General features: G+C 45.0%; 1 protein-coding gene across 3 annotated transcripts in view; it reads right to left on the bottom strand.

Annotated features, from left to right (window-relative positions):
• LOC122554101 (collagen alpha-1(XXIV) chain) overlaps positions 1 to 16,263 on the bottom strand; it is a 461,503-nt gene that overhangs the window by 151,717 nt on the left and 293,523 nt on the right. For all 3 annotated transcript variants that reach the window (XM_043698575.1, XM_043698576.1, XM_043698577.1), the window contains 2 exons: positions 5,369 to 5,422; positions 122 to 175 (listed from right to left, as the gene is read on the bottom strand). In XM_043698575.1, the coding sequence (XP_043554510.1) occupies positions 122 to 175; positions 5,369 to 5,422 (108 nt within the window). The remainder of the gene's footprint in view (positions 1 to 121; positions 176 to 5,368; positions 5,423 to 16,263) is intronic.

Genomic DNA, 16,263 nt, shown 5'->3' with positions numbered 1-16,263 from the left:
ACTTTAAGCGGCAATTGGATAGGTACATGGATGGGTGCTTAAGCTAGGACAAATGTTCGGCACAACATCGTGGGCCGAAGGGCCTGTTCTGTGCTGTACTGTTCTATGTTCTATGACTTACCATGGATCCTTTCTCTCCAGGAGGTCCTAGAGGACCTGGTTCACCACGGTCTCCCTGAATTAAAAAAAACACATAAGTCACAGAGTCAAGCAATGCTCAACAGACAGAAGATCATTACAAACACTCAAAATCTTCCCAACCTTTCACCAAGCCACTGATGGAACGGAATAACATGAGGAGGCCATTTAGCCCATCAAACACATTCACCCACTGAAAAGCTGCCAGAGTCCCAGAGTGACTCATTAAAGAGGGAGACGACCTGGTAGTGAGTTTAACCTGAGGGTCACCATGCCTCGGGCCAGGGCTGGGCTCAAAGCTGAGAACACAGGATTTTCACAGTAACCTCAGTCAGTGGAGGGAATTGTGGGTGGCACGGTGGCTCAGTGGCTAGCACTGCTGCCTCACAGCTCCAAGAACCCGGGTTCGATTCCCGCATTGGGTGACCGCCTAAGTGGAGTTTGCACATTCTCCCCACGTCTGTGCGGGTTTCCTCCGGGTGCTCCGGTTTCCTCCCACAGTCCAAAGATGTGCAGGTTAGGTGAATTGGCCATTCTAAATTGCCCATAGTGTTAGGTGTGTTAGTCAGGGGTAAATATAGGATAGGGGAATGGGTCTGGGTGGGTTACTCCTCAGAGGGTTGATGTGCACTGTACACTGCCATCCAGCCAACTGAGCAAACCAAAGCCCTTCTGATAATCAGGTAGGCCATTCTGCCCATTGAAGCTTCCCTGCTATTATTAGAATGATGGGCTGATTTGACTGTTACAATGACTTTTACCTACTCCAACTCCATAACCCTGTACCACTGGGAATGTGGAATCCATCAATCTATATACTGAACATCCTGGAAGACTGAGTTTCCATAGCTGTATGGGGTAGGCAATTCTAAAGATTCACAGCCCTCTGCAATTTAAAAAAAATTATCTTCATTACAGACCAAGTGGCACCAAGTTTTTAAACACAGGCCCCTGGGTTTAGACATTCCAACCAGGAGAAACATCTTACCTGCATCAATCCTATCTATCCCTGTCAGTATTTTGTTAGTTTCAATGAGGTTACCTTTCATTCTTCCAAACTCTACAGAATACAGGTCCAGTTTGTCCAATCTCTCTGCATAGAACAGTCCAACCATCCCGGGCACCAGTCTGGCAAACCTTCACTACACTCACGCAATGGCAATCATATCTGTCCTGAGATAATGAGACCAGAACTGTACACAATACACCAGTTCTAATCAAACTCCTATTTAACTGAAACAAGTATTCTTGTATGCAAATCCTTCTGTGATGCATTCCATTAGCCTTCTAAAGACACAAAAACTACACGCAGTCCTGCAGGACAAATCAGGGCAGGACTTATACACTTAATGGTAAGGTTCTGGGGAGTGGTGCTGAACAAAGAGACCTTGGGATGCAGGTTCATAGTTCCTTAAAAGTGGAGTTGCAGGTAGATGGGATAGTGAAGAAGGCATTTGGTATGCTTTCCTTTATTGATCAGTGTTTTATTGGCATGGTGGCTCAGTGGTTAGCACAGCTGCCTCACAGCCCCACGGACCCAGGTTTGATTCCAGCCTCGGGCAACTGTCCATGTGGAGTTTGCACATTCACCCCTTCAGGAATGATGAAGGGCTTTTGCCCGAAACATTTATTTTCCTACTCCTCGGATGCTGCATGACCTGCTGTGCTTTTCCAGCACCACACTAATCTTGACTCTGATCTTCAGCATCTGCAGTCCTCACTTTTGCCTATAGTGTGCAGGCTAGTTGGGTTAGCCATGGGGAATGTAGGGTTACAGAGATCGGGGGGTGAGTCTATGTGGGATGCTCTTCAGAGGATTGGTTGGACTCGATGGGCCAAATAGCCTGCTTCCAGACTGTAAAGTTTCTATGATTCTATGATTGGGTATGGCAGTTGGGAGGTCATGTTGTGGCTGTACAAAACATTGTTGAGGCCACTATTGGAACACTGCGTGCAATTCTGGTCTCCCTGCTTTATGAAGGATATTGTGAAACTAAAAGGGGTTCAGAAAAGATTTATAAGGATGTTGCTAGAATTGGAAAGTTTGAGCTGTAAGGAGAGGGAGAATAGGCTGGGGCTGTTTTCCCTTGAATGTCAGAGGCTGAGGGGTGACCTTATAGAGGTTTATAAAATCATGAGGGGCATGGATAGGATAAATAGACAATGTGTTTTCCCTGGGGTGGGTGAGTCCAGAACTAGAGAGGCATAGGTTTAAGGTGAGAGGGGAAAGATATAAAAGGGACCTAAGGGGCAACGTTTTTACAAAGAGAGTGGTGCGTATATGGAATGAGTTGCCAGAGGATGTGGTGGAGGCTGGTATAATTACAGCATTTAAAAGGCATCTGGATGGGTATATGAATAGGAAGGGTTTGGAGGGATATGGGCCAAATGCTGGCAAATAGGACTAGATTGGGTTGGGATATCTGGTCAGCATTGACGAGTTTGACCGAAGGGTCTGTTTCCGTGCTGTACATCTTGATGAGTCTATAAGTGTGGCCTCAGCAATACCCCGTGATGCCACATGTAGTAAGACATCTTTATTCTTAAAACTTACTTTTCAATTGGGATCATATCAAAAGATGAACGCTGCACAAACAAACAAGTGACAATACTTCAAAGAGGTCCGTCATTGGCTATATGGCATTTTGGGACATTATGAAGCCATGAAAGGTGCTATATACATGCAAGTTGTTTTTGTTAACATGGGCAGCACAGTGGTACAGTGGTTAGCACTGCTGCCTCACAGCGCCAGAGACCCGGGTTCAATTCCAGCCTCGGGCAACTGTCTGTGTGGAGTTTGCACATTCTCCCCGTGTCTGCGTGGGTTTCCTCCGGGTGCTCCGGTTTCCTCCCACAGTCTAAAGAAGGTCAGGGGTTTCGCTTCGGCGGGTCGGTGTGGACATGTTGGGCCGAAGGGCCTGTTTCCACACTGTAATATAATCTAATCTAATCTAATCTGCTCCGGTTTCCTCCCACAGTCCAAAAATGTGCATGTTAGGTGAATTGGCCAGGCTAAATTGCCCGTAGTGTTAGGTGAAGGGGTAAATGTAGGGGTATGGGTCTGGGTGGGTTGTGCTTCGGTAGGTCGGTGTGGACTTGTTGGGCCGAAGGGCCTGTTTCCACACTGTAAATAAACAGGTTCTTCATATTGATTTACTCTCGGTCTCAGTTCCTTCTGTGATCATCATTATGACACCAAACACATAAATGTGTTTCCTGTGGACCTTGTTTGTTAATGTTATTGACAGGTCACAGCAGTGAGGTAACCTTCTCCTTCAGGCAGGGCAGGTATCATACACCTGGTGGAGTTACAGCGATTATTTAGAATTTGAAAGATGTCTGTCCAAGTTATATTTCCAGTTCCAGAATAGATCTCTGTGCTGCCTCATGACTGTGGGAATTAAACTCTGCTGGGAGCTCATTGATTTACCTGCTCCGAGTGTGGTAAGACAGGAATTTAAAACTCTCCTTATGATTCAAATCCCATCATTGTCTCACCCCCTCGCTGTCTCCCTATCTCCGTAACTTCCTCCAAACCCACAGACCCACACGATTTCGGTGTTCCTCCAGTCCTGGCCTATTGTGATTCCTCAATTGTCATCACTATTGGTGATCACACTTTCAGTCTGGAACTTGCTCCTGAAACCTCTTTGAATCTTTCACCCCTCCTTCTCTCCTGAAGACACTCCATAAAACATTACCTCTTTGGCCACCTGCTTCAATATCTCAGGCTTGGTGTTAGATTTAGCTGATTAATCACTTCTGCCTCATGCCTTGGGATATTTTATTCTGTTAAGGGCTATATAAATATTAGTTCTCTTCAGAACTTTGTCCTGAAGCAAATTCATACAAGACCTGAAAGTTAACTTAGTTATCTCCCCACACATACTACCAGACCTGCTGACTTTCTCCAGCATTTTCTGCTTGTTTCTGATTTCCAGCATCCACAGTTTTTTGCTGTTATACAGTTATCAGCTGTTATTCTCTTACTCTACAAATAGATCAACTAACTTCAGTACATCTCTCTGATTGTCTATCAGCAATGACCTGAGGAAGCAGATATAAACTTCTCGATATTTCATACAGAAACAACCTGCAGCATCAGCATCAGAGGGCAGCATTGGAGGGATGCGTTGCAAGGTGGATAGGATAGAGAAGGAGATTACAAGATGGGTGGAGAGGGACTGGGAGGCTACAGCAGGGCGGAGATGGAGACTGCTAGGGGGCTGAAGGGAGGCTTCAAGCGAGTTGGGAGATTGGAGTAAACTTTAATAGGGTAGAAGAGGAGAGGGAGAGGTAGGGAGGATGCAATGGGGCCAAGAGCGAGGCAGAGAGAGGATATAGGAGTGTAGAAGAGAGGGAGGGAAGGATGTAAGGGTGTGGGAGAGAGAGAGAAGCTTCAGGGATTGGGGAAGAGATAGATAGAGACTTCAAAGAAGGAAGAGTGGTTTCAACCTTGGCAACAGGAGTAATGTTCAGCCAAATGGGAGCCAGAAACTTTGAAATTATGGTGACAATTATGGTGGGCACGATTATAATGAGTAGTGACAATTGTTAAATTTAAGTTTCAGATTGAGATCTGAGGTGCATTTAAAAAATAAACAGCAGTAATTACCTGGTCAAAATCTTTCAGCTGTGCCCATATTCGGTCTCTGATGGTGTTTTGGACAATGGGTTTACAAATAATAGCAAGAGAATTTGTTGAATCTGTATAAAACAATTTACCTCCACTGGGACTGGCCCCCAGTTTGGAGCAGCCAAAGAATGTAAAGGGGAGGGTTTGACCAGGGGGAGAGTAAGCATCATTGGAATAGAAAAATCTCATGATTTCTCTCCCTGACCCTGATCCTGGTTAGAGTGGGATGAGGCAGGATGTCTAACCAATGCCTGATCTGATATCATGAAGGTAAAATCACCACGGTCTTATCAGATCATAGAGCTGCTCTCTCACTAGACAGAGATGGTGGTTTCACTATGTTTAAGGTGAATGGCTCCATCACAGTAACCTCAGCTGAAGCCATGATATTGGTATCACTCTGCATTGCAATCCAGTTATCAGGCAGACTGACCTGCTATAGTAAGGTCTAGTCCAAGGCTCTATCACAACGCTCATCCCTGGGATAGCAGGAAACAGCTGGAAACATCTTAAAGCATTGGAAACAAAAGCACACTCCTTTTCAGAGAAATCGGAATGGTCTCAGTCGAAGAAGAGTGTCATGTTAGGACTTACCTTCTCGCCAACTATTCCTGTGGGGCCTCTAGGACCGGGCAGGCCAACAGGACCCTGGAAAGAGACAGACACAGAACACCATTAGGCTGCAAGACAGCTTTCTTGAATCCTTTCAAAATCATTACCTTGAGGCAGGAGGAGGCCATTCAGCCTCTTTAACCTGCTCTGCCATTCAATACGACCATGGTTGGTGACCAGACAAGCCTTGCTTCCATGTCCCTGAATGACCTCGTCCAGTGAAAACTAGTCACTGGCCCCCTCCTGCTTCTGCGGGATGTGCATGGATCCAAAAAGAGAGTGGCAACTCCTTGCAGCAGTCTGATGTTTCAGCTACTGGCATCAACCCACCCTTGACCTCCAGAAACACAATGAGCAAATTCTGGCCATTTAATGTGATGTGGAAACACACTCGCTGAATCCAGGACTGAGTGACTTAATCATCAGAAAACACATTGTTGTCAGATCATACTGGTTGAAATCAGATCAAGATAAAGAGGCCAGTGCTTTAACCCGATTGAGAAACATTTTAGAAAATATTACTCATGGTTTGCTAAACCGAAGGAAAATGAAAACCACATTGTCAGCATAAGCTTTTTGTCAAAGTTTAAATCCAAAAAGGTTTCAGTGAAACCCTTTAAGAGTGTGCTAGCCTGACTGGATGACATCAAATATGATCCATCTCCGTCCCAGATTATTCGAAAGGTCTGAACATAATGGGGGGCTTTTAAACCTGCATGTCATAAGAAACCAAATTCTTTGGCTTCCTGAAGATATCTCCAATAAAATTAATATTGTGGGATTTTAACCCTTTGACTCCAGAACTAAACCAATCAGTGAAGTAGAATTTCTTCATTCGATTTATAAGTCTCTATGAGTTCCCTCCTCATTCCGCTGAACTCCAGTGAATACAATCCTAACTGACTCAATCTTGCCTTGTAGGTCAGTCCTGCCATCCCCAGAATCAGTCTGAGAAACCTCCATTGCACTTCCTCAACAGTAAGAACATCATTCTTTAGATAAGGAGCCGAACGGGGAACACAATATTCCGGGGTGGCCTCACCAAGGCCCTGTATTGTTCATGATGTGGAAGTGCCTGTGTTGGAATGGGGTGGACGAAGTCAGAAATCACATGACACCAGGTTATGGTCTGACAGGTTTATTTGAAATCACAAGCTTTCGGAGCGCTGAGGGAACAAACTGGATGTTTAAGAAGGAAATCGAAAGGAAAGTTAGAACAAGGGAAGTCAAGAAAGACAACGGTATCAATGAAGCAGAAAACTCAAAAAGGGATCATGCTGTAAGGTTGAGTGAAATAGGGGTTGATAGGAAGGGTGAGGGCAGTAACAAATTAAAAATACTATATATTAATGCACGAAGTATTAGAAATAAGATGGATGAGCTTGAGGCTCTTTTGGAAATTGGCAGATACGATATTGTGGGGATAACTGAGACATGGCTTCAAGTGGACAGGGCCTGGGAAATGAATATTCAATAGACAATAGACAACAGGTGCAGGAGTAGACCATTCTGCCCTTTGATTCTGGATCAGTGGTGCTGGAAGAGCACAGCAATTCAGGCAGCATCCGAGGACAGGTTGCTGCCTGAATTGCTGTGCTCTTCCAGCACCACTGATCCAGAATCTGGTTTCCAGCATCTGCAGTCATTGTTTTTACCCCATTCTGCCCTTTGAGCCTGCACTACCATTCAATGTGATCATGACTGATCATCCTTAATCAGTATCCAGTTCCTGCCTTATTTCCATAACCCTTGATTCCACAATCCTTGAGAGCTCTATCTAACTCTTTCTTAAATGAATCCAGAGACTGGGCTTCCACTGCCCTCTGGGGCAGAGCATTCCACACAGCCACCACTCTCTGGGTGAAGAAGTTTCTCCTCATCTCTCTCCTAAATGATCTACCCCTTATTTTTAAGCTGTGTCCTCTGGTTCGAGACTCACCCATCAGCGGAAACATATTTCCTGCCTCCAGAGTGTCCAATCCTTTAATAATCTTATACATCTCAATCAGATCCCTCTCAGTCTTCTTAAACTCAAGGGTATACAAGCCCAGTCTTTCAGCGTAACGTAGTCCCGCCATTCCAGGAATTGACCTCGTGAACCTACGCTGCACTCCCTCAATAGCCAGAATGTCTTTTCTCAAATTTGGAGACCAGAACTGCACACAGTACTCCAGGTGTGGTCTCACCAGGGCCCTGTACAGCTGCACAAGAACCTCTTTGCTTCTATACTCAATCCCTCTTGTTATGAAGCCAGCGTGCTATTTAACCTTCTTCACTACCTGCTGTACCTGCATGCTTACCTTCATTATCTGCATTACTGGTTTACACCATGCACAGATCCAATCACAAATGAACTGACCAGAGGGAATTGAGCGAAGCAAAACACTTCATTTCTTGTGAATTTTTTCAACATTTATGTGTAATCTTCACAAAATTTATTTAAAATATTTTACACTCCAATCTCTGTGTTATCCTGTATGCAATATCTGAGTAGTTTGAACTGACTGTTCCTCTATTATCCTCAGACTCTAGGCTGTATGATGCTCTTTGTGTAACCCATACCAATTGCAAAGTTATTCCATAGATGGCACAGAGTTACATCCTCAAAAAATTCCAGAAGATTAGTCAAGCATGATTTCCCCTTCATAAATCCATGCTGGCTCTGACCTATCCTGTTACTACTATCCAGATGTGTCGTAATTTCATCCTTTATAATAGACTCCAGCATCTTTCCCACCACTGAGGTCAGACTAACTGGTCTATAATTTCCTATCTTCTCTCTCCCACCTTTCTTAAAAGGTGGTACAACATTATCCACCCTACAATCCGCAGGAAATGATCCCGAATCTATCGAACTCCGGAAAATAATCATCAAGGCATCCACGATTTCTGGAGCCACCTCCTTCAGTACCCTGGGATGTTGACCATCAGGCCCCGGGGACTTATCAGCCTTCAGACCTAACAGTCTCTCCAACACCAATTCCTGGCAAATATAAATTCTCTTCAGTTCAGGTCCTTCAGCCACTGTTACCTCAGGGAGATTGCTTGTGTCTTCCCCAGTGAACACAGATCTGAAGTACCAATTCAATTCTTCTGCCATTTCTTTGATCCCCGTAATATATTCCCCTATTTCTGTCTTCAAGGGCCCAATTTTAGTCTTAACCATTTTTTTGCTATACGTGCTATCGTAAGGACAGACTGACAGGCAGAGGGTGGGGTGGCCCTGTTGGTAAGGGATGATATTCAGTCCCTTATGCGGGGGGAACCTAGATTCAGGGGATATAGAGTTCAGTGTGGATAGAGCTGAGAAATTCTAAGGGTAGAAAGACCCTCTTAGGAGTTATCTACAAGCCCCCAAATAGTAGTATGGATGTAGGGTGTAAGTTGAATAAGGAGCTGAAATTGGCCTGTCGCAAAGATGTTACTGCAGTTGTTATGGGGGATTTCAACATGCAGGTAGACTGGGAGAATCAGGATTGTATTAGACCTCAAGAAAGAGATTTTGTGCAGTGCCTCCGAGATGGATTCTTAGAACAGCTGGTGCTGGAGCCTAGCAGGGAGAAGGCAATTCTGGATCTGGTATTGTGCAACGAACCAGAATTGATCAGGGACCTCGAAGTGAAGGAGCCATTATGAGGTAGTGACCACAATACAATAAGCTTCAATCTGCAATTTGAGAGGGAGAGGGTACAATTGGAAGTGACAATATTTCAGTTGAATAAAGGGAACTATGGAGCTATGAGGGAGGAGCTGGCCAAAGTTCAATGGTGCAATACCTTAGCAGGGATGACAATGGAGGAACAATGGTGGATATTTCTGTGTATAATGCAGAGGATGCAGGATCAGTTCATTCCACAAAGGAAGAAAGATCCTAGGAGGAATATGCCATTTATACTACTCAATTGATGGGTCTATTGGTCCATAAACCCAGCCCCCTTCTCACGAGCTTGGTATTTATAGGTGCATGCCCCCAATTCCAGCTGCACCTCGTGACCACTGTTAAGTGGCTCCTGCACGCTCACATTCAAACTCTTGGCTGTTCGCCACCACCCGCCGCAGAGCGAGTGCGCACTTGTTGAGATCTATGCAGACCAAACCTGTCTGACTCAAAGCTGCTAGCCCTCTCTGCACAAGTGCAGGACTCGAAAGGTAGGATGGGTAATGTAGTCCATCCAGTGTATGCTGGAGGAAGTCAGAAGATCAGGAAAGTTGTGTGGAGGTAGAAACAGTTAATGTCTGGAATCTCATCTAATTCTTGTTCAGAATTGAAAGGGGCTGGAAAATGCTGATTTTTATGTTGTAGACAGAGGGGAAATGAGAGCGAGGGGAACAGATGGTGAGGGTGCCTGGTGTGTAAACTAGAGGGCAATAGAGGTGAGAGGGGAAAGATTTAAAAGGGAGCTGAGGGGTAACGTTTTCACACAGAGAGTGGTGTCTGTATGGAATGAGATACCAAAGGCAGTGGTGGAGGCTGGTACAATTACAACATTTAAAAGGCATCTAGATTTGTACATGAATAGAAAGGGTTTAGAGGGATATCGACCAAATGTTGGCAAATGGGACTATGTTAGATTTCATTGTCTGATCGGTGCAGATGAGTTTGACCGAAGGGTCTATTTCTGTGCTGTATAACTGTATGACTCTGTGTTAGAAGGTGAATTATTTGAAGGAAGTTAAGGCCTAAAGTTGACTGAGATTGAAGTTAATTCATCGTCTTTGGAGAATAGTCAGGAAGGTCATGGTAAAAGCAGATGAACAAAGAAATGACCAATGAGCAGAACAGAGAATGTTCCAGAAACAAAAAAGGATCAATCAGTCTCAGTCTACTGCTATTCATCAATGGCAACTGCTAACTCAGCCTTTATACACTGTCTCAGTGGTTATAATCAGAAGTGACATATGCCCGGAACACAGACCTTAGTTTCCCGAGACAGGTTGATGCCCTTGGAATAGAAAACTAAATTCCATTTCCCACAGAATGTTTTAATCTGGCTTGATTGCGGAATAATTGGTCAACCAATCCATTTAATAAAAATAACTTTTTCACATATCGAACTCTGAGGCATGGCCAAAGATGTAAACAATGCAAATCAAAATGCGTCTCTTTCTTTACAAAGTCTGCAAGAATATTTATTTCCTTAGTGTGTCTTGGATTCTTTTAAGTTTTACCCACAGAAAATTTTCCAACCCCAGCAATATGTTATGTCCACTTATACGTCCAAGTCTGCACTTTTTAAAGAACAATGCAGCACAGGAACAAGCCCTTGGCCCTCCAATCCTGCAATGACACCTTTTGCCCTTTCATACTAAAACTGTCTTCATTCACAGGATCTGTATCCTTCTATTTCTTTACGGTAAAGAGAGTGGTAAAGGCGTGGAATGCCCTACCTGCGAATGTAGTCAACTTAGCCACATTAGGGATATTTAAACAATCCTTAGATAAGCACATGGATGATTTTGGATAGTGTAGGGGGACAAGCTGAGAATAGTTCACAGGTCGGTGCAACATTGAGGGCCGAAGGGCCTGTTCTACGCTGTATTGTTCTCTGTTCTATATTCTATTCCATTGCTATTCATGTTATCGTCCAGGTGCTTGTCAAATGCTGCCGTTGTGTCTGCCTCCACCACCTCCTCCTGCAGCACACCTCAGGCACTCACCACCCTCTGCCTGAAAAACCCACCTTGCACTCCATTCTGGCTATTGAGGGAGTGCAGCGTAGGTTCACGAGGTCAATTCCTGGAACGGCGGGACTATCTTATGTTGAAAGATTGGAGCGACTGGGCTTGTATATCCTTGAGTTTAGAAGACTGAGAGGGGATCTGATTGAGATGTATAAGATTATTAAAGGATTGGACACTCTGGAGGCAGGAAGCATGTTTCCGCTGATGGGTGAGTATCGAACCAGAAGACACAGCTTAAAAATAAGGGGTAGGCCATTTAGGACAGAGATGAGGAGAAACTTCTTCACCCAGAGAGTGGTGGGTGTGTGGAATGCTCTGCCCCAGAAGGCAGTGGAGGCCCAGTCTCTGGATTTGTTTAAGAATGCTTGGATAGAGGTCTCAAGGATAGTGGAATTAAGGGTTATGGAGGTAAGGCAGGAACAGGATACTGATTGAGGATGAATCAGCCATGATCATAATGAATGGTGGTGCAGGCTCAAAGGGCAGAATGGCCTACTCCTGCACCTATTGTCTATTGTCTATCTGAAGAAGGGTCACTGGACCCAAAACATTAACTCTGATTTCTCTTCACGGATGCTGCCAGACCTGCTGAGTTTTTTCAGCAACTTCTGTTTTTGTTCCAGAACATTAGCAAGGTCCCTGGGTTAATCGTCTCGTGTCAGTACCTTGCTGCCATTGGAAACAGTTTCTGTTCATTTGTTCTGTTAAAATCACAAAGGTTGCACCATAAATCTCCCCGTGGATTTGATCGGTCTCTTCAGGTCACAGAATTAGATTTCTTACAGCACAGAACGGGCAATTGTGCTCGCTTGAGCTCCCGCAGCGAGCTTTATTGCCTAATGCCAATCTCCTGCTTTATCCCCATAGCCCTGTGCATTATTTGAATATATTAGAGTCTCTTCTCAGACTGAGTATTGCCCTCCAGTGTAGCAGCAAATCTACAGGAGCTGCTTGTGCAAGAGCAATGGATTATCATTTAGTTCTAACCAATGGCTTTTTTTTTCTGTTTTACAAGCACTGCATGTTAAAACTACGATACAAAGAAGGACTGAAGTTACCAATCTGAACGTGTGTAAATGTCTGTTATGCAACAGGACTGCTGTTCCCACAGGACATGTCCACGATGACTTAACCACTTCAAAGTGGATTGGTAAAATAATCGACACTAGGGTACATTTTAAAATGCAGAAATGGGAGCATCCAAAATCAGGAGTTTTAGCAAAACAGAGGCAGTGATAAACTCAATGGGGAATTCTGGAACAACCTCTTTACACTGAGAGTGATGAGAGTGCAGCCCTCACCTCCACACAGAGTAATTAAGGGGACAGGCAGAGATATGTGTCGGGAAAGTTAGTTAACAACCCGAGGGAGAAAGTCATTGAAGGATCTGGTGATAGGGTGAGGTGGCAAGGGTTAAGGTGACACTCGTTTGCAGCGTAAATACTAGCCCGGACCATCTGGGCTGAATGGCCTGTTTTACCGTGACGTAGCAGGTGTTACAGTACAGAAATACACCATGTGGCACAAATCATCCAAAGATTTGCAAGGAATCGCAAAACGTTAACATCCACATTTAGCAGGTAACAGGAAAGGGAATAACGTATTGAAGTAGAGAGGTTTTCTAAAACTAAACAAGGCACTGGTCAGACCACAGCTGGAATACCAAGACCAGTTTTGGGGCCTTTATCTCAGGACAGATGCACTGACATTGGAGGCAGCCCAGAGAAGCTTCACTCGGCTGGTTCCAGATAAGGAGGGACTGTCTTCTGAGGAGAGGCTGAGTAGGTTGGCTACATACTCACTGGAATCTCAAAGAATAAGAGGTGCCCCTACTGAAACATCAAAGATGGAGACCTGACAGGTTGAATGCTGTTTCCCCTTGTACGAGAATCTGGAACCAGAGGGCATCATCTCAGAATAAGGGGTCACAAATTTATGACAGAGATGAGGAGGATCAGCTTCTCTCAGAGGGAAGTGGAATTCTTTCCTACAAAGGGCTGTCGAGGCTGGCTTGTTAAGTATATTCAACGCTGAGAGAGACAGCGTTTTAACTTCAACTGATGAAGGAGCAGTGCTCCGAAAGCTTATCACAGAATCCAGAGCATCCCTAAAATGTGGAAACAGGCCTTTCAGCCCAACAAATCCACACTGACCCTCTGAAGAGTCACCAGCTCCCTTACCCTACTACTCTACATTTATCCCTAACTAATGCACCTAACTGACACATCCCTGAATATTATGGCAATCCACCCTAACCTGCACATCTTTGGACAGTGTGAGGAAACCGGAGCACCCGGAGGAAACCCACACAGACACGGGGAGAATGTGCAAACTCCGCACAGTCACCTGAGACTGGAATTGAACCCCATTCCTTGGCGCTGTGAGGCAGCAGTGCTAACCACTGGCCCACCATGGTGATTACATATAAACCTGTTGGGTTATAACCTGGTGTCATGTGTCATGTGACTTCTGACTTTGTACACCCCAGTCCAAGACCAGCACCTCCACATTGTAGATGTTTAACCAGGAAGAGAATCAGGGATATGGGGGAAAGGCAGGAAATTGGAGTTGAGGGTTATCAGATCAGCCATGATCACACTGAATAGCAGAGCAGACTCAATGGCCTGAATGGCCTACTGCTGCTCTTATGTCTTGTGATATTCAGATATATCATCTCTATTGACCAGTAGGAATTTTGGCCACCCTTTTGCCTCCTTTTGAAAATTAATAATGGCAGCAGCCTCTTGGGAGAACCTGAGTATTGCTTCAAATACAGCCCTGAGTGTGTTCGTGGCTACACTAACACTAACAACAAAGAAATCTAAACACTTGAGCTTGAAACATGAATAGAAGTGACAATGCACTCACACTGAGGGACCCATTCTCTGTAAAACCAAAGGAATACGTTTGGGCATCAGGCTGTTTTTGAAAGACCCTGGAACTGGCGAGGAGGAGCCTAGAGTCCCTGTCGGGGTGTCCATTGGTCGAGAGGTGAGAGCGAGGACCAGAGGGTTGCTGGGAAGGTGAGTGAAACCATTTTATTTGGGTAGCTGCTGAACCCAAGACACTACACATGCAGTGTCTCCCACCCGCTCTCCTCATCTAACCAAAATAAAGAGACTCCGTGGTGAGTTGATCAGGTTTTTCTATTTCCTGTTTTTTTTTATTGTTTTATTGAGTGATTGGTGAAAACTTTTCTTTTTCATTTACATAAGCTAAGACTAAAGTTAGATTTAACATTATAAATGGCAGGCGATCTCAGACCCGTGTTATGCTCCTCTTCCTCAATGTGGGAGCTCAGGGATGTGGCTGATGTCCCTGACTCCTTCATGTGCAGAAGTGTGTCCAGCTGCAGCTCTTGTTAGACCGCATGACGGCTCTGGAGCTGCAGATGGACTTACTTTGGAGCATTCGCAATGCTGAGGGGGTTGTGGGCAACACATTTAGTGAATTGGTCACACTGCAGATTAGGATTGCTGAGGGAGAAAGGGAATGGGTGACCAAAAGGCAGAGAAAGAGCAGGAAGGCAGTGCAAGTGTCCCATGCAGTCATCTCCCTCCAAAACAGGTATACCGTTTTTGATACTGTTGGGGGAGATGGCTCACCAGGGAAAAATAGCAGTAGCCAGGTTCATGGCACCGTGGCTGGCTCTGCTGTACAGAAGGGCAGGAAACGGAGTGGAAGGGCTATAGTAGTAAGGGATTCAATTGTAAAGGGAGTAGATAGGCAGCTCTGTGGTCGAAAATGAGACTACCGAATGGGATGTTATCTCCCAGGTGCACGGGTCGGGGATGTCTTGGATTGGCTGCAGAACAATTCTCAAGGGGGAGGATGAACAGCCAGTTGTCATGGTGCATATAGATACCAATGATATAGGTAATAAACGGGACGAGGTCCTACAAGCAGAATTTAGGGAGTTAGGGACCAAGTTAAAAAGTAGGAGCTCCGAGGTAGTAATCTCAGGATTGCTACCAGTGCCACGCATTAGTCAGAGTAGGAACGACGGAATATTCAGGGTGAATGTGTGGCTTGAGAGATAGTGCAGGAGGGAGAGGTTCAGATTTTTGGGACATTGGGACTGGTTCTGGGAAAGGCGGGACTATTACAAATTGGACAGTCTCCACCTGGGCCAGACTGGAACCAATGTCCTTGGGGGGGGGGCTTTTACTAACGCTGTTGGGGAGGGTTTAAACTAGTGTGGCAGGGGGATGGGAACCAAATGAGGAGGTTAGTGGACTGTCAAGAGGTAGTAACTAAAGCCTGTAAGGAACTAGATAATGAAGTCAGTGTGACTAAGGGGAAGAGTAAGCAGGGATCAGATGATGGACATAAAGGGGCAGGTGGTCTAAGGTGCATTTGTTTTAATGCAAGTAGTGTAGTAGGTAAGGCAGATGAACTTAGGACTTGGATTAGTACCTGGGAGTATGATATTATTGCTATTACTGAGACTTCAGAGAAGGGCATGATTGGCAGCTAAATATCTCAGGATAGCAATGTTTCAGGCAGGATAGAGAGGGAGGTAAAACGGGTGGAGGAGTTACATTACTGGTCAGAGAGGATATCACAGCTGGGCTGAAGGAGGGCACTATGGAGGACTTGAGCAGTGAGGCAATATGGGCAGAGCTCAGAAATAGGAAAGCTGCTGGAACAGGCCTCTCAACAGTGAGCGTGAGGTAGAGGTACAAATATGGAAACAGATCATGGAAAGATGGACGAGCAACAGGGTGGTGATAGATTTTAATTTTCCCAATATTGACTGGGATTCACATTATTAGAGGCCTGGATGGAGCAGAATTTGTAAGGAGCATCCAGGAGGGTTTTCTCGAGCAGTTTGTAAAACTCGGAAAGGGGCCACACTGGATCTGGTATTGGGGAATGAGCCCAGCCAGGCGACTGAAGTTTCAGTAGGGGATTACTTTGGGAACAGTGATCACAATTCTGTAAGTTTTAGAATACTCACAGACAAAGATGAGAATGGATCTAAAGGAAGAGCTAAACTGGGGGAAGGCCAGCTATACCACAATTCGGCAGGAGCTGGGGAATGTGGATTGGGAGCAGCTGTTTGAAGGGAAACCCACATTCAATATTTGGGAGGCTTTTAAAGGGAGGTTGATTAGAGTTTAGGAGAGGTATGTTCCTGTGAAAATGAGGGATTAAAATGGCAAGATGAGGGAACCATGGATGACAGGTGAAAT

Source organism: Chiloscyllium plagiosum, chromosome 11, assembly GCF_004010195.1.
Source record: "Chiloscyllium plagiosum isolate BGI_BamShark_2017 chromosome 11, ASM401019v2, whole genome shotgun sequence".
NCBI classification, from domain to species: Eukaryota; Metazoa; Chordata; class Chondrichthyes; order Orectolobiformes; family Hemiscylliidae; genus Chiloscyllium; species Chiloscyllium plagiosum.
This window is presented reverse-complemented; position numbering and strand designations above follow the sequence as displayed.